Raw genomic sequence first — 19,539 nt, 5'->3', positions numbered from 1 at the left:
GCTAAGTGTGGCCCATCAACTTTCACACCCCAATTTTTACCAATACTTTAAAAAATATATTGTTTTGTTAAACTAGATTTGGGCATTGTTCAACTATATACAAATACTATAATCCCTGTCTCCAATTTAACCTGTCATGTTTTTCTAGTTTTTTCTTTTAAATATAAGTTATAGTCAAATACTGAGCAAAAGGAGTCTCAGTCCATTGTTAAAATGTAACAAAATAATTTCCCATTCTTTTAATCAAGATACAAAGAAGTTTTTTCTAGCTTATAATCTTTTCTGTCAAAAGAAATATATTTTTCTATTAAAAATGATTAGATTCTTATTTTATCCATAAACCAAAGATTCTAAACTCATAAGCTAGACACAGTTGTTACTCCGTTCTCTTAACACACATTTTAGTGTTCTGCATAGTTTCTGAAATAAATTCTAAATCCTTGCTAGGATGAAGGCACTAAATAGTCTTTGCTGGATAAATAAGGGTAACAGCAATCAAACAGAAAAAAGGAGCAGAATGGAAGAGTTTTAAAATCACATAAAAATTAAGGGCAATATAACATAGCTAATCTATAATATAGGTGACAATCTAACCCTAAGGACAACACTGACAATCATTTTATTTAATAACAATGTGTTTTGATTATTTCTTTCTTCATCTGATGCTACACCACTCATGAATTATAGCACTGCTCTTTAGAACATTCCATTCTCTGCCTGATTTTATGCAAAGCTGAATGGAAACTGGAAACTATTAAAATTTCAAAGTGATTTTAGAGTGAACTATAATCATAGAACCCAAACATGGAAATGGAGTCATGCCTACAGAATGGATCAAATACAAAATCTTTCATGCCATCTCTCAATTTCTTTCATTAACATTCAAAATGGAAGATAAATTTCTAGGAGCGAACAACAAAGTCTATTTTTTCTGACCGCCTTTGCTGGTCTGTCACCTTATCCCCCCTGTCCTAAGTGTTTCAACTCATTCAACCAAGAAGAACTTTCTGCATTCGGTGTGCTGCAACACTAGCTTCGTCCTCTGAATCAGATTCACTCTGGGATGTAGAGCTGTGAGAGGCAGAACTGCAAGGGGAAGAACATTCTGGAGAACACAAGTAGTGCATTAGGGGAAGGCGGTACTTCCCACAGAAGTCCACAAACTTAATCTGTCTGACACAGCAGTCAAAGTACACTCCTGGAAAAAAGGAAAAAGCACAAAGCTCATTCAGAAAGTATTGAAGAGTTTCTTTTTCTGCCCTTTCCCCAACAGACTGAAGAAATGCCATACACTCTTCTCTCTTGTGAATATTAAGTAGGATTAATAGCTGTTTCTATAAATGTATATGTATATAGAACTATTGGAAAATACGGCAGATGGCAGTTTGGCTGGAAAGTGAAGGCTAGGAGAGCTTATTTTAAAGGACATTAACAGACACTATTTCTTTTTTTTAAGTTACCTGAGTTTCTTTTTTTCTTCTTCTTCTTTATTTGAACATTTTGATTACATAAATGATTGTGATTAGGTTTCAGTCATGTAAAGAACACCCCCTTCACCAGTGCAACATTCCCACCACCAATGTCCCCAATCTCCCTCCATCCCACCCCACCCCCACCTGTACTCCAGACAAGCTTTCCAGTTCCCTCATTCATTCACATGATTATGGTAGTTCTCTGTGTAGTTATTTCTATAGCTGTACTCACCACTCTTTGTGGTGAGCTTCATGGAGTGAGCTGGTGTTCCAGCCCTCCTCTAATTGTCTCTGAGGATTGTTACAAAAATGACTTTTTCTTGGCTTGTTTTGTGATTACTTGGTGACAGCAGTTGATGGCAATTAAAAGATATTCAAAATGCCCTTCCCTCTACCTTCACAAGTCACTCTATGGTATTAACCTACTTCACCTAAGCTAGACAAAATAAAAAAATACTACTACTGAGCATGCCCTGAGTCCTAGCACTGCCAGGTTAAATTTTTTTAACAAGGTTCTCAAAGAATCAGCTGCTGCTGTACAAACAAGTTGAAAAAAGGAGACAACTCCTGGTAACCTTTGTTTTTATGTAAACCAGGAAGATAAAATTAAAAGCAACAAATCATCTACTTTCAAAGGCTTCAAATCTATTTTATTAATGATCTTAATTTTAGTTTTACAGAACTATAAATAATTAAAAGCAGTATTCAGCTCTTTGAGATTCCTCCTGAACTTCTGTGGCATTTTGTAAAGTAAAAACATAGCTATAACAGAAAAAAACAGAGGTCACTGTGACTTGGGTTCTAAGCGGCTTCTTAAAAAGACAGTGCATACCTCTAATCTATGAAGACTGTTTCAACAGTTATCATAAAACTTGAATATTTAGAATTCTGAGTCCTATCACCTATCTGAAGAGAAACCTCAATTTCTACAATCAGTTTCCTATGGTACGAACTACTCTGTATCTATCACACAAAGGACCAAAATAAAGAGATGTGATACAAGCAAAGGAGAAATATGATTTCCTGTCTTTTTTTTTCCTTGATAACTACCCATCAATTTTCTGACTATATTGAGTAATATTTATGATTTAAAAAGGGAAAATCAGGGAATGGAGAAGGTACTTGCTTTGCATGCAGGGGCTGGATAAGACACTACCTTGCACATAGCAGACCTTGGTTGCATCCCATATGGTCCCCCAATCGAATTTTGTTTTATCCAACATTCCATCCCATATTAGTTTACCTACAATTATACTTCTTTCTTAAATGTTTCCTTTCTTGGGCCAGATAGATAGTATACTATACTATATATAGATACTGCTTTGCATGTAGCCAATCTAGGACTGATCCTTGGCATGCACAGGTATCTTGAATACCACCAGGGATCACACCTAAGCACAGAGCTGGAGTATTCCCTGAGCACTGTGTGAACAAAATTTCAAAAAATTAAAATTTGTCCTGTATTTCCAGATCTAAAAAAAATGCAATTTTCTCCTTTGATTTTCAATAGTACTTTGGATTCTCACTCTATTCTGACTTATTTATAGTAATTTTCTCTAAATGTTCTAAACAAGAAATTTTGAACCAAGGCTTTATAGTAACAAAAAATTCTAGTTTGTGTTCTCAAATTGAGGCATATTTAGCTCATTCTAACTACAGACCCATAAAGGTAGATGATACTCAGATTATATAGAGAGAATCTACTTACTATAGAATAAAATACCCTTCCAGTACAGGATGAAAAGAGAAGGTACATAAACAGAAACTTCCTTTGGAAAAAAAGACAACTAATTTAAACAAGTATCAATTTAAATGATGGGGGAAAAAAAAGACTAAAATAACATACCTCCACATTTGGGATTTGGGCAATTGCTGGCTAAACTCAAGTACCTAAGAAGATTCCCAGGAAGATCATAGGGAGTGTAGGAAATATTTCGAATTTTAATGGTTCGTGCAGCTAATTCCAGGAGAGTTGGAGGGTCATAGGTTAAATCTCTAACAAAACGAACAACCAAAGGATTTCCTCGCAAACTCAATTCCTCCAAATGAATAAGGTTGAGGATCTCTCGAGGCAGGTACGTCAGCAAGTTATTGTGAAGACTGAGAGAACGAAGGGAATGCAACCTAGAATGAATGAATGTAATACAAAAGTTAATGATAGCAAGCAAGGAAACTGCCCAAAAAGTTAGACAAAAAAACAAACAAACAAAAAAAACCCATTTCCATGAATGAACAAATAGGCCAAAAACATAAAATAAAAAGTGGTAAGACTAGATGGTATCTAAAAATTGAACAGTTAAGAGTACTCCTATGTGTGGTCTGATATAAATGATAGATTTTTTTTTCTTTTGGTTTTTGGGCCATACCCGGTGACGTTCAGGGGTTACTCCTGACTAAATCACTCCTGGCTGGGGGGACCATATAGGATGCTGGAGGAAGAAACTGCGGTCCGTCCTAGGCTAGCACGTGCAAGGCAAATGCCTTAATGCTTGCGCCAACGCTCCAGCCTCAAGAGTCAAGCTTTTAAATGCAATAGGAATCAAGATTCATCAAAAATGCTTAATATCAACTATAATCAACATATCTCAAAAATCCTGGGAAAATTATGTTGGGTTAATTTTTTTCTTTAATTTCTGGCCTCACCCATTGTTATTGTTGCTTAGGGACTATTCTGGACTCTGTGCTCAGGAGAGACCTGATAGTACTCAGGAAAACATGTGAGGTACAGTAGATTTGAATTAGGATTGTGATTGCAGCTACATGCAAGTTAGGTGCCTTATCTTTTGTACTCTTTCTCCAATTCCAAACTATTTTTGATTAATAAAAGACATTAAGCAGATAGTTGAGAAATAAACAGAATATTTAAGTCACGGTGAAAACAAGCAACTCGGGACCCTGAAATACCATGGATATATGCTAGACCCGGAGTTTGATCTTTGGCACTGCATGCTTCCAGTATGCCTGCCTTTCCTAATAGCCTCACAGATTCAGACCCTAAGAGGGAAACATCTGGCCACACTGGCCAAGTATTGCAGTAAGTGATCCCAACCTCCCTGAGCTCTGGCTGGGAACAGTCCCCAACTAACCAATTCACAGTAAACTTCAAAATTGTAATTCTCATGTCTTTACTTTGAGAATATCTTCTTTCTTTACATAAAAATATGTATATGGAGGTGGGACAGTAATTCTTGTGAGCAGATGCCCCTCTCTCTCTATATATATAAACCGGAGAAAATTACTCACTGTGAAAGTTGAGGAGGCACACTTTGGATTTTGTTGTCGCATAATACCAAGTAATTTAATGAAGGTAGATTTGCCAATTCTGGTGGGATTTCTTTAATGAAATTTCCTCCAAGGTATAAACACTCTAAGCTGCAAATATAAATAAATAAAAAAAATGTAAACAAAATTTGTATAGGGTATCCCTTTGTCTTTATTACAACAAACATGTATCAACTATTAATTCAGCAAATGTATTACTTAGGACCTGCTGTGCACTAAACAATCTTTTTTAAAAACCATACACTCTCCTCTATTGCCCGCAACCCCAGTACCAGAAATCAAATTCAGATCAACAATTTTGGAAGGCAAGAAAGTGCTTCATCACTGAGCTACACTTTGAATTCAAACCATACAATGTTTAGGAAACTTATAAGTAGACAAAACACACTCAAGTGTTAATAAATATTATAAACATAAAACACAGCAAAAAAAAAAAGTAATGTGATGAAAATATAAGCAGGATCTTAAATAATCTTAAATGATCTATAAATAAATTTTAATTTTTAAAGTGCAGAAGACAAGGACACATTTGTCTAAATTTCTGAGGAAAGAGGAAATGCTTTCCCCAGAGTTTATGACTTTAGTTTGATTAAGAATTTAACCTTTTCAATGGTACAGTGAATTGATGTTTTAACAAAGATAAAGGATTCAAGTTGAGAAACCCAGAAATAAGACAGTATATAAAGGTCGGATTATAAGAATGGCGAATTCTGTGCTAGAAAATTTGAATTTGACAGCAATGGAAAAGTCAACTTGCCTTTTGGGATGAGTGAATAAACATAGCTAAACACTGCTGTTTCTTTGCTTTGAAAGTAACAAATGAACTTATATAACTTATATGTAAGTTATCTAAAAAAAGCCTGTTATCATCAAATTTAAGTTCTAGATAATAATCTTTTTTTTCTATGAGTGAGCAAACTAACATTTTAGACACTAATTTTACCACATGTATTGCTATTCTTTGGAGAAAATTGAAGAAGGTTCATTCAAATTCTTTTTTTGTGGACAATCGAATTAGTTCTTTATATATCTACATATATACCACTAAATGTATATACAAAATATATACATTTAAATAAAACCAGTAAACATGCCAATAAAACCTGCATAGATTTTTTTTTCTCTTATAAGTAACATTTGTCTCCTGATAAAATCTGCTCAGTAATCTATATTGTTCCTTTAAAACCTTAGCAGTCGGACTAGGACTAAGATAGGGAAAGTAGCTCAACAGCAGAATATGCTTGGCCTGTGAGGTCCCGGGTATGATTCTAAGAACTGCAGAAACAAAACAATGCAATATACCACCACTACCATAATAAAAACATAATAAACTTTTAGTTAAGAATCATCTATAATTTTTGTTTTGGGGTCATGCCCAGCAGTGCTCAGAGATTATTCCTAGTTCTGTGCTCAGGAATCACTTCTGATGTTCTCAGAAATATGGGATGCTGGGGAACAAGCCTGGATGGCCGCATGCAAGGAAAGTGCTGTACTATATATATAACTCATGCCCCTCATCTACAATATTTTTAAAATTACAAATTCATCCAAATTTCAACCAGTTGCTAAATCAAAGTTCCTAAGAAAAGGCGTGAGACGTGTTATATTTTAGGGTATAAGGAATAATGTTAAAAAAAAAAAAGGGGGAGAAATAAAAGGGGTAGAGCCATAGTGATAGAAAAAAGATAGCAGGGCATTTGATTGGCATCTGGCAAACTTGGGTTTATTCTCCAACATCTCATAACTGTATTTTTCGTACCATTAGTCCCATCCTTACCTCGCCCACCCCAGTGTGTCTTAAAGTGAATGTCGCCTGGAGATGAAAAAGCCTGAGTGCAGGGGAGGAGAGCATTTAAGAACTGTGTTATGGTGAGGTGCGTCTTAGAGAGAGAAAAACACGGTACTCTGAACTCTATCAGAAGTGATCTCTGAGCACTGTTGTGTGTGGCCTCTAAACAAAAGTAACTCTGAGGTTTATATGGCTTATAGCTAATTACAAGCCCACAATTAGCATTTCTCTTATTTTTTTGTTTTTAGGCCAGACTCAGTAATGCTCAGGATTTACTCTTGGCTTTGCACTCAAGAATCACTCTTGGTTGAGCTTGTAGGCAATGTGGGGTGCTGTGGTTCAGATCCAAGTTAGCTGCATGCAAGACAAACAACCATACCTGCTGCACTATCTTGTTCCAGCCCCCCCCCTTTTTTTTTGTAAAATGCCACATTGCACTCTGGTGTCAGAGATCAAACCCTGGGCCTCACACACGGCAGGCATGACTCAGCTGCTGAGTCACTGTACAGTCCATAATAGCCCTCAAGAGTACTCCTTGCCAAACTTCAAGAGATCATATTGCCAAAATGCAGAATCATCACCTTACTTTTAACCATTTTAACATAATATAAAAATGTGTTTAAAAAATCAGTGCAGCTATTAGAATTAAACTTGTTACTATTGTTAATTCAAAAACTTTTAGATTTGGAGCCAGTTTTAGCGAAGAGGATTGATGATTGTCTTGCAAACAGCTAACACTGCTAACCTGAGTTCAATATCTCAAAGGATCCCATGAAGGGGGCCAGAGATAGCATGGAGGTAGGGCATTTGCCTTGCATTCAGAAGGATGGTGGTTCAAATCCTGGTGTCCCATATGGTCCCCCAAGCCTGCCAGGAGAGATTTCTGAGCATAGAGCCAGGAGTAACCTCTGAGCGCTGCAGAGTGTGACCCAAAAACCAAAAAGGGGGGGCCTGAAACCTCCAAGAGTGATTCCTGAGAGCAGAGCCAGTTTAGTCTCATTATTTGCACTTGCTTTAGCGGTTTCTAACTATAATCAGTTTTCCTTCTTTTCTTAATGGTTCTATTAATTTTTGCTTTTTCCCCTTCAGTAAAAAGGCTAAATAGCAGATACAATCAAGTCAATTTAAACTTCTTGTTGAGGGCCCGGAGAGTCAGCACAACGGCGTTTGCCTTGCAAGCAGCCGATCCAGGACCAAAGGTGGTTGGTTCAAATCCCGATGTCCCATATGGTCTCCAGTGCCTGCCAGGAGCTATTTCTGAGCAGACAGCCAGGAGTAACCCCTGTGCACCGCCGGGTGTGGCCCAAAAACCAAAAATAAAATAAAATAAATAAATAAACTTGTTAAAATGATCCTTAACTCACATTAAATATTTCTTTTTGCTCTTCTTTCTTTCCCCCTTAGGCCATATCTGGCTGGTGCTTTAGGTTATTTTCAGAGTGGTGTTTGGGTGAAGTAGGTGCCCAGTACTAAAATCAAGCCACCAACTTGCAAATCATGGTTTTATCCATTTATGCATTTTCCTGGCCATCTTAGAGCTTTTTTTATCTATTCTGCTTTGAACTCTTGATCATAAATACTGACTACAAATTTTACTTTGTTTGGGTTTACTTAATTTAATCCCAGCTCGATTACTTATTAGTGTTAAGAACTTGGGCAATTTATTTACATCTTGTTTTGTTCCAGTTTTTCTTCTTAAAAATGGCTTTATATCTGAATGTATAACAATGGGATAGTATATATCGTTTAAGGTGGCAGAGAGTCTACAGGTATGAAGTACACACCTACCAGGTATCAGGAAGCATTTTAGCAAACATAGTATAAATTCAAGCTCTTGACCTTAAGAAGCTAGAGTATCAGACAATTCAGTGAACATATATTACAAATATCATCTGGCACTCTAAAGAAAAGGGGTGGTAATCAGATGGTGACAGTAATGATTTTCTAAATAGGGTTGCAAGAAAAGTTTCTCTTAGATGACACTTGAATGAAAAGACTAATGAAATGACTGAGTACAAATCCATGAGGTGGAAAAACGCTTGGTGTTGTGAAAGAGCCTAGGTAAATCAGTGACAGAGGCAAGAAAATAGTAGTCAAAGAGTCAGAAAGGTTTCCCAGCAGTGCCAAATCATAAAAGGCCTTTTGATAAAGTTTTTTTTTCCCCAATCAATGGGTAGTTGTATAACATCAGTTATACTTTAAAAGCAGCTCTTTGGCATTTGTGTGGATATCAGTTGGAGAAAGGATGTAATGGGCAAGAATGGAAGCAGGAAGGTAAGACTAAAAGGGATAAAGTAAGATTATCACAAATCTGTAAGGAGAGATCTATTGGTTTAATCTTTTTCCTATCCCCCTTTTTTATAACTTATACCTGGACATTTTGATTATAAGTGTAACTGATAAACTCGCTGATGCTTAAGAACTGTGTTTCCTATGATATAACTCATCAGCTGTTCCCCTTCAATTCTATCTTTGTAGTGCTTATTGAGCAAGACTCTTTTTGGGGAGTGGGGATATTTTGGATCAAATTGCAGGGACCTGGAATTGACCTCATTTGTTCTAACATAATGCATTGCTGATAAGCACAAGAAATTTTAAACACTTATTTTCAGATCCAACAATTTTCTTTCTTTTTTTTTTTTTTTTTGGGTTTTTGGGCCATACCCGGCGGTGCTCAGGGGTTACTCCTGGCTATCTGCTCAGAAATAGCTCCTGGCAGGCACAGGGGGGGGGGGGGAGAGGGAGGGGATATGGGACACCGGGATTCGAACCAACCACCTTTGGTCCTGGATTGGCTGCTTGCAAGGCAAACACCGCTGTGCTATCTCTCCAGGCCCACCAACAATTTTCTTTACTGAAACTTTGTCTCATTCTGTTTAGCAGGAATCAGTCCCCTCTGTTGTAAGACACCAACCTATTGTACAATAGTTTCAAATATTCCATGGCATTCATTTTTAGCTTTTGTTTCTCATATTTCTTGTATCTTCATTTCTCAAAGCCCATCAATCAGAGAGGCACCACCAAAAGAAGAAAAGATGGTGGGCAATGTCTCCATTGAAACTCATTTACACTCAGATCTGGCATCTTGGGTATCAATGCTGTGGAGTTTTAATTTCCTTTTTTTGTTTTATTTTTGGGTTACACCTCAAAGTGCTCATGGGACCACATGGGGTGCTAGGGAACAATCTTGGGTGGGCCATGTGCAAGGAAAGTGCTCTTCCTACAGTATTTTTACTCTGGCACCATTTTCATTTTCTTAGTCTATTACTCAATTGGGTAATACATTACTAAACTATTCCTCAAGTAATGTTGTTTGACCTAAATGAGAGCAATACAGGTAAAAGTTCAGAAGAATAGGTAAAAATTATTCCCACTCTTTATACCAATAAGTAGATGCCTTGTATACCTAAACAAATTATACTTACTTATTCAACATTATGAAAACAAACATAAATGCATATAAGTCTTAACCAAGTATTAAAGTATACTTTTATTTTTGAATGAAAGAATTCACATCCACCATCTCAAAAGAACAGCCTAATTTACCTTAGGTTAATAAAATGAATCATAATACATACCAGTGATCTCTCTTGGTATTTAGCTCAAAATACAAAAAGACTTATTCAAAGATATGTGAACACCTATATTCACTGTAGTGGTGAGTACAGTAGCTAGAACTAGAAACCCAAATGTTCCAATATCAGGTAAGGAGATTAAGAAGTTGTGGTATGTATAGGGCCAGAGTGACAGTATAGTGGGCAGGTCGCTTGCCTTACATGTGGTCAACCTAGGTTCAATTCTCAGTCTGCAAATATCCTAAGCATCAGCCAGGAGTGATTCCCGAGTATAGGACCCAAAAAAACAAAAAGAAAAAGAAGCTATAGTATGTAGACACAATGCAATATATGCAGGTCTAAGAAAAGATGAAATCAGTGTGGGTGGCAACTGGAAGGTTATCACTTATCTGTGGTAGCAAACTAGAGAAGGGAATGGAAGGTGTCAAATATGGCAAACTTTTGGCACTTGATTATAGCAAGTACTAAAAATGCCAAGGAGGAAAAGGAGGGGGTAGATGATGAGGAGAGAACTGAGGTAACACAAGAGCATTGATAGAAGGTCTTAGACACTATAAAGACTAGAAAAAATTTGAAGGTGGGAGTGGGGGTAAAAGGGGAACCTGAGACACTGGTGGAGTGATGCTGACAACAGTAGTGGGCTTGGAGGTAGAAAACTGTACTTTTGAAACTAATTATTATTGGTTAGCTTTATTCTTTCTTTTCTTCTTCTTTTTTTTTCCCTTTTGGTTTTGAGGGCCATACCGATGATGCTCAGGGGGTTACTCCTGGCTCTGCGCTCAGAAATTGCTCCTGGCTTGGGGACCATATGGGACGCCAGGGAATTGAACCACAGTCCATCCTAAGTCAGCATTTGCAAGGCTAACCCCCTACCACTTGCACCACCGCTCTGGCCCCTCTTTCTTTTTTTGTTTGTTTTTGGGTCACACTCAGATGTGTTTCAGGTCTTACCTACTGGCTCTGAGCTCAGGTGGGCAGGGGACTGGGGGATCATATGGAATGATAGGGATTGAACCCGGGTCACTGCTGAGTAAGGCAAGTGCCATAACTGCTACATTATCTCTCCAGCCCCCTAAAAGTATTACTAATAGATTATGCATTTGCTCCATCATTAGAACTATCTCGCTGTTCCCTCAGAAACTATTTGAAAAAAGATTCTTTTATAGACCTGGATCAATAGCACAATGGCTGAGGCACTGCCCTGGTACGGGGCAGACCCAGGATCCATCCCTGGCAACCCATAGGGTCCCAAGTCCTGCCAAAAGTAATCCCTGAGTACAAAGCCAGGAGTATGCCCTGGAGACAGTCTGCTATGGCCCCCAAACTAAAACAACAATAAAAACAAACTAAAAGATTCTGCTGCCATGAACTGGGGACATGAATCATAAAATGCACTTTCTATGCAACAGAGTCCCCTAATCTCTGCCAGATGTTTTAAAACTAAAATTAATACTTAAATAAAAGTAGAGGATTTTGTCACAAAAGAAAAAGATTAACAAGGGGGCATAGAGATGCATAGTGTGTAGAGGGAGTCATTCTACTCCAATAGAAGTGAATTTGGGGAACATGGGTCTGGAAGCAAATGCAGACAAAGAAAATAATCCACATCCGGTTATGGAGATAAAACAGGTTCAGTAAATTCCACCCCCAAGCTATATGCAAACAGCAAAAGGGAACCAACAGGCAGACAGACTAGATGTGGAACCAAAAACCGCAGGAAGTCTATCTGACCGGGAGGTCTATATTGAGAAGAGTTGAAATGACATCCCCAAGGGTGGAAAACAAGTAGGGATAGGGGGCCAGTCCAGAGGTTCCTTCCTGCCAGGTGGGACAAGCGCTTGCAAAGAATTATCACAATTAAAATGAAAACCAAACTCTAACAGTGTTTGCCTTGAATACAGGCGACCTGGGTTTGATCCCAGATATCCCATGTTGTCTCCAGAGCATTACCAGGAGTGATTCCTAAGCACAGAGCCAAAAGTAACCCCTGAGCACCTCCAAGTGTGGCCCAAAAACAAAACAACAAAAGGAAAACCATTAACAAGTGTTACCCCTCCCCAGGCCAAATGCTAATCTTACCTGATAGCCAGGCCCACCCACTCCTGGGAGTGGTTTATGGTTGTTAATTAGAGGGGCCTGGGGGGATGTGGAAAGAGAAGCCTCAGGGGAAGGAAGTAGAATGGAGAGAAGATACAGGATAGATGCAGGAGCAGGAAGGAAAGAGGCTGCTTAGCTTAGAAGCTGCATTTAGTAATAAAACCGTGTCTCCTAAAACTTCATGGCTGCTGTGGGTCATTTCCTCCAGGTTACCTGGAACCTCAGAGCTGCCAGGCCAAAGAAGCTGCAGGCGCTGGGCAAGCTGAGAAAGTCCTCACAATCCATCCACCATCAAGGACTAATATTAATTTAATTAATACTTCAGACAAGTTATAGAAAATATAAACAAAGACACCCTGTTAAATATGGTGAAGTCAATTATACCAATTAAACTATGCATTTATGTTATTGCTTCTTAGAATGATGGAAGGTAGGAATAATCCTCTTATATGGATATATATACTGGACTATTTTTAAATATAGATATGCCAGAGATAATACATATATAAGGTGCTTGCGTTGCATGTGACTGACATGGATTCTATCCCTGGCAGCACATATGGTCCTGTGAGCGTTGCTAGAAATAATCATCAAAGCCAGGAGTAAGAATTGAGAACTGCCAAGTGTGGCCATCGAACAAATAAAAACTTGTAAAAGACAAATATTAGTACCTAGAAACATGGACCTATTTATAAAGGAAATAAGGGGTTGGTAAATAATATACAAGAGATCTAGGAGCGAATGTACATAGATTTAAAAAAAAACAGTTTTTAGTTTACCTTATAATTAATTTTTTTTTGGGGGGAGTAACATCTAGTGATATTCAAATCTACTCTTCTGGGTCAGTATCTGGGGTTCACTCTTGTTGACACTTAAAAGGACCACAATGTACTGAGGAGCAATCCCAGACCTCCTATAGGCAAAGAACATGCTCTAGCAATATGAGCTATTCATACTGGCCTCATTTCATTATTCACTTTTTTTGGTTTTGGGGGGCACCCACCTATGCTCAGGTTTTACTATTCCTGGCAGTGCTTGAGGGACACCTAACCAGTGTTTCTTAATCTTTTTCTGATCTTTTTTCCTTCCTATGGGCTCCTTGCTTCATGTTGTGGCTCCCTATATTACTCACTTTTCACCTGTGATCTCACAGTTGCGAAATGCTGATTTAAGTGAACTGACCTTTTACTGCATTTCTTGATGTTTTAATATTTTTTATTTTTAGATATTTTTTTTTATTTAAGCACTGTGGTTACAGAAATGATTGTAGTTGGGTTTTCAGTCAAATAACGGGAACGCTTCATAAATTTGTGTATCACCCTTGCTAATCTTCTCTGTATCGTTCCAATTTTAGTATATGTGAGCACTGACGTTTAATTATTAAATTTAAGTACCTGGAGGTGCCTCCAGGACTACCAGCTCTGTGCATGGGGATCACTCCTAGAAGTACTCAGGGAGCCATGTGACAGATCTCAACTCCACACTCTCTAGAAAGCTCCAACTCAGATGTTACTTGTTCAAATAACAAGATTAACCTCAGGAATTGGCAACTTCAAGCACAAGTCTTCACAGAAGTTAGGAGCAACTGTAATTAAATATCAAGATTTTGTTAGGTGTTCACTATCTCCTTTTCTTAGTATGTTAGCTCCAAAAGAAACAGTCCTTGTGTTCATTATGTGTATCCTCACCCACTTTGCAAAGAAAGAACATAAGTGCTCAATAAATACCTGTTGGTGGGTTTAAGGGAACATATTATCCAAAATGCCTCCCCTGCACATTAGAAGGTTGCTGTTAGGCTATATATTAAGTGACCTGCCTAAGGACTAGGAACACTAAGAGTTAGTTACTTTTTTTTTTTTTTTCTTTCAGTTTTCACACAAATTTGGGTGTGAGCTGGAGACTAAGTTAAACAGCTTAACAAGAATACACAACCCCTCGGACCAACTAATAAGAGTTATTTTCAGGCCAATATTCTTTTCACTATACTTCATTCTCAGGTTGCTACTAATATTATTTCAGAAAAATCTCAACAAAGGTGGTAAAAACGGTTTACAGATTTAAGATTTTTTTTTAGACCATACACTTGCTCTTGCTTTCATATTCGCCTGCAAGTCACCTTCGGAAAGTTCTACTAGTTTCTCTACTTCCTTACTCCATGTAATTCAACATACAATCACTGAGAAAATACTCAAAGCAGGTTGGTGGAGCAAAGGACCTGTAAACATGGAATATAATCAAAAAAAAAAAAAAGGGGGGGGGGGAAATGCAATGGTGAGATTTGAAAACGCAGAATTTAGGTAATAATTAACTTCCAAGCAAGCCCCAAGGAAAGACGATAAAAATGACCATGGAGCTGGTGTTAGGAAGGAGGAGACGATTTGCAGGTGTCGATTAACCATTCCAGGTAGATAAGAGGGACCGGCGTTGGAACAGAGCGGGTGCATGCATGCAACACTGAACCATTTCCTTGCAAGCCTACAAAAATGCTGCAAAAAAGCAGCAGGAGTGGCGGTGCGGCTACAGAAGAGGGAGAAGAGCGGAGAGAACAGAGATCAAAACCAGAGAGGCCTCTGATGCCACGCTGCAAGAGAAGAAACGTGGCTCCCTGCAAGTGGGGAGTGCATCCCAGCGAGCGAAGCCTTTCCTAGCAAGGACATGCATGCATGACCCTGTTGCTGTGCAACGGGGCGCTGCTTCTTTGGAGCTGGCTCACTCGGTTGGGAAGGGGCAAGAGAGGAAACACTGGCCGAGACCACTACGGTGCACTGAACAACGCTGTCGTGGGCCTTCGTCGCTTCTTCAACGCCGGAGGTACGTCTTGCATTTCTTGCACGAAAGGAGGAGAGACGGGACTCGGAAGGTTCGCAGGCACACGCCGACCCGCTGGCTAGCTTCTTCCTCTGACCTACCTGCGCAGGTTCTCGATCTCGGCCGGGATGGTCTGCAGCTGGTTGCCGCCCAGGCTGAGCGTGTGCAGGGCGCGCAGCTCGAGCAGCGAGGCGGGCAGCTCCTGGAAGCAGTTGCCGCTGAGGTTGAGCACCCGCAGGCTGCGGCTGAGCGGCGAGCGCGCCAGGTCCTTGGGCAGCGCGCCGGGCCCGCCCAGCCGGTTGTTCTTGGCCAGCAGCGTGCGCAGGCCGCGCAGCGTCAGCAGCTCGGGCCCCAGCGCGGTGAGCGCGTTGCCGCTCACGTCCAGCAGCTGCAGGTGCGGGAAGCCGCCGCCCAGCGCCCGCGGCAGCGACACCAGCCGGTTGTGCGGCAGCAGCAGGCGCAGCAGGGCTTCGCGCCCGCCGCGCCGCTCCTCGCCCCGCGCCCGCAGCTCCGACTCCAGCGTCTCCGGGGACGCGCTGAAGCGGGATAAGTTCAGCTCGGCCTCCCCGAGCGGGCCGGCCGGCGCCCCGGCGTCCTCCATGGCTTGGAGCGCGGCGGCGTCGGAGGGCGACGCAGGCCCCGCAGCTCCGCCGCGCCCCGGAACCCGCGCGGAGTGAGCTCCGCCTCGGAAGTGGACCCGGGCTTAAGGGAGCGCTGCGCCGGCCGCCGGCGTCGCCGCCGAGTCACGCGACTACGACCATCCGGGTCTCCCCGCCCCCCCACGTGGCGCGCGCGTGCGCGGAGACTCGAGACGCGTCCCGTTGCCCTTTGACCCCGGCTTGGGGCGGCTGCGCATTCGCTCCCCTGGAATTCGGCCTGGGCCGTCACCTCCTCCTTCTCCTCCTTCTCGACGACTTGTTATTTTTTGCCCTTGAAAATTTGCGCATCACGTGTCCCCGCCCGCCTGGTTTCCTCTCTGGGAGTGAGGCCCTGCCGCAGGGTTGTGTGAAAAAGGGAATGCAAGCTCCAAGAATTTAACTTGCAAGTGGTGGACTTTTGTAAAACAAACCTTTCACTTCCAAGGCAGCCACCCTCAAAGTCGAACCCATGAAACCAGCTACAATCATATGGTAATCAGGGTGTTTGAAATAAAGATATTAAAAAATAAAAGAATGCACTAACCTGGAATGCAAAAATAAATGGTAAATTCTTTTTTTTTTTTGGTTTTTGGGCCACACCTGGTGGTGCTCAGGGGTTTACTCCTGGCTGTCTGCTCAGAAACAGCTCCTGGCAGGCACGGGGGACCATATGGGACACCGGGATTTGAACCAACCCACCTTTGGTCCTGGATCGGCATGCTTGCAAGGCAAACACCGCTGTGCTATCTCTACGGGCCCTAAAATCCTTATAAAAGTTTGCTATTGAATGCATTTTAAGCTCTAAGGAAACTTCATGAATGACAATAATATATACATATACACAATATATAACATATAATATATATATATTATGTACACATATATGAATGACCTTACTCGCTGGCCTTTGCGCATTCCGTACCTCTGAAGTCTGAAATAACAGACTCTGAACTTCAATTGAGGGGTTTCTGTATTGTGTGACTAAAGTCGTGAGGTAGAAAAAACCAACACCAAAAATCCAACATCTGAACAAAAGTTCTTCTGGTTCAAAAATTTCTATTCAATTATTTCATATGTCTTCATCTTTAATAGGAGAAATAAAAGCATACCCACTATTTGGGTAACATAAGTATAATCAAAATGAAAGATGAAATTCAGAAAGTAGCTTTTTTTAATGTTCTTTTTTTTATTTCAGTAACAACTGTATTACAAAGCAAAATAAACCTTGTACCCATACTCCTTTAAGTTTACAGTTAAAAAATAATAATAATAATAATAATAAAATAAAAGTCGAACTCTCCACCCTTTTTCCTAACTTTGGCATCTCTTAGTTTCTCCATCCATAAAAACAGATCTTACACGCCCCTGCTTCCCTAAGCACACGAAGTGAGGACATAAAAGTACACCTGAGCTTTTGAGTTGAGTAATCGCGGGGAGAAGTTAATTTGAAAGCTATAAAGGCAGTTCATTAGAGATAGCTCAGATTTAGTCGATCAGTGTAAAAAAGCTCAGCAATGAGAGTTTTACTCCAAGCTAAATAATGTGGGGGAAATCCTAACACAGATTTTGGAACTTAGAAATAACAAATATTTTTCCCCTTTCCTAGACACACACTTTTCTGAAGTTATATTTTAGAAAAAGTTACTTATTTGTGAAAAGTCAAATAAAATATTGGAGTCTGAAAGAAAGTAAAGCAAATGGGGTGTTTTGCCTTGCAAGTGGCTGAACCAAGTTTACTCTCTAGCATCCCATATATTCTCTTACCCCACCCACTTCTAGCCCACCAGGAGTGATTTCTGAGTGCAGAGCCAGAAGCACTCCCTGAACAACATGGGGTGTAGACACCCTCAAATTTAGCACTTTTTATAGTTTGCCTAAAAATGTCAAGCAATTGTATATAATACTACTGAATTGCTTTCTTCTTAAAAAGAATGATATTTTGGGGTCAAAGAGATAGCATGGAGGTAGGGCATTTGCCTGGCATGCAGAAGGACGGTGGTTTGAATCCCGGCATCCCATATGGTCCCCGAGCCTGCCAGGAGTGATTTCTGAGCATAGAACCAGGAGTAATCCCTGAGCACTGTCGGGCGTGATCCCCCCCCCCCCAAAATCATATTTTTTAGTCAGTCATTTGTTAGACATTTTTTTTTTTTTTTGGTTTTTGGGCCACACCCGTTTGACGCTCAGGGGTTACTTCTGGCTATGCGCTCAGAAATCGCCCCTGGCTTGGGGGGACCATATGGGACGCCGGGGGATCGAACCGAGGTCCGTCCTACGCTAGCGCTTGCAAGGCAGACACCTTACCTCTAGCGCCACCTTCCCGGCCCCTTGTTAGACATTTTTATAACTTTCTTAACAACTACCAATGCTTAAATTCTTCTTGAGGTATGGTTGTGGAAAGATATGCCTTATCACTGAAAACCAGAGATGGGATGTTAAAAAGAAAAATGTGTCCCTCCCTTGAAACCTGTTTTGAAGGAATCTTTGGAATTGCTGAGAATTGGAGAGGTTAGAGGGGTTAGGGTAATTTTTCTTGCATACTGCTTTGGAGCATGCCACACACACACACACACACACACACACACACACACACACACACCTATAAATTGTTGACATTAAAGGGAATGAAAATAAATATACAGTAGAAAGTTTAGTGTTTTTTTAATGAATCTCCACTAAAACTTTTCAAAATTTATATTTAAGCAGTACAGCTTACAACGTTGTTCATGATAAAGTTAGTTTTGACATGCAATGTTTCAACACCAATCCTACAACCAGTGTAATATTTCTCCATCATTGTACCTAGTTTCCCACTCACCCTACCATGGCAAACACAAAAGAATTAATTTTATATTTCTTGTTATAACTAAATGGTATTGGAGTAATTTAAAAAATAACTTGAATAAAAGAAAATTTGTGGAAACTCATCTTACAGAGGTCATTAACTATTGTGTGAAGGTATACAAAAGCTGTTAGTTGCTAGTTGAGCATGTTTCCCATAACATAACTTTCAGTGAAAGTTACGACTTAGTTAGGCATACATAGATCTGAACTATTTTAAATCCATTTCAGTTTGGCTTATCCAGTGTGCTCTGAAGTGGTTTATAGTTTCTGCTATTTTCCTACCAATTGTAGTTCAAATGTCTGATTACTGTACTCTTGAAGGCAGAGGAGCTATTATCTTTCAATCCATCATGAGCCAGAGTTGACCTTTATACTTACAGGGACGTACAATGAATCTGCACTCTGTTTTGTCAGTTAAGGCCTACAGTTTGGTTATCATTAGCATTTATTTGTTTCAGTTTGGTTTGAGCTTAGGCTACCATCTGAGATGTTGGGGATAGAAACCAGACGTATTGCATTCAAGGCAAGAGTCTTACAGGCTATCCTCTCTAATCCCAATCATTATAGCATTTCTTTTCCTCTACCTCAGTTTATTCTGTCATAGAATTAATAGCTTAAGATGCTTGTCTGAATATATATCACCAAACCAATCTCTTTTATTGAATTGCAGACTTTCTTTATTTTTTTTTTTTGTTTTTGTTTTTGGCCACACCCGTTGACGCTCAGGGGTTACTCCTGGCTATGCGCTCAGAAGTTGCTTCTGGCTTGGTGGACCATATGGACACTGGGGGATCGAACTGTGGTCCGTCCAAGGCTAGCGCAGGCAAGGCAGGCACCTTACCTCTTGCGCCACCGCCCGGCCCGACTTTCTTTATTTTATGCTACAGTGTTAAAATATGTTTTTAGATTTGAGTGTCTTTGTCTAATCATTTGTTAGAACTATAAAAGAATTATAAAAGCATCTTCAAGACTTTACCTGTTGAATTCACTCAATGTAAAAGTTTTTGTTATTAGGTGTGGTATTTATCTTGGTT

At 40.0% G+C, this 19,539-nt stretch overlaps 1 protein-coding gene and 1 pseudogene across 1 annotated transcript; both read right to left on the bottom strand.

Annotated features, from left to right (window-relative positions):
• Window positions 1–292: 292 nt before the first annotated feature.
• LRRC58 (leucine rich repeat containing 58) lies at window positions 293–15,635 on the bottom strand. The gene is made up of 4 exons (XM_049785923.1): window positions 15,125–15,635; window positions 4,716–4,844; window positions 3,319–3,596; window positions 293–1,198 (listed from the first exon to the last, which is right to left on the bottom strand). Exons 1-4 carry the CDS (start codon window positions 15,622–15,624, stop codon window positions 990–992), a joined length of 1,116 nt encoding a protein of 371 aa, XP_049641880.1. The 5' UTR covers window positions 15,625–15,635; the 3' UTR covers window positions 293–989.
• LOC126026912 (uncharacterized) lies at window positions 13,500–13,586 on the bottom strand (annotated as a pseudogene).
• Window positions 15,636–19,539: the final 3,904 nt, after the last annotated feature.

This window comes from Suncus etruscus, chromosome 13 (genome assembly GCF_024139225.1).
Source record: "Suncus etruscus isolate mSunEtr1 chromosome 13, mSunEtr1.pri.cur, whole genome shotgun sequence".
Classification (NCBI taxonomy): domain Eukaryota; kingdom Metazoa; phylum Chordata; class Mammalia; order Eulipotyphla; family Soricidae; genus Suncus; species Suncus etruscus.
This window is presented reverse-complemented; position numbering and strand designations above follow the sequence as displayed.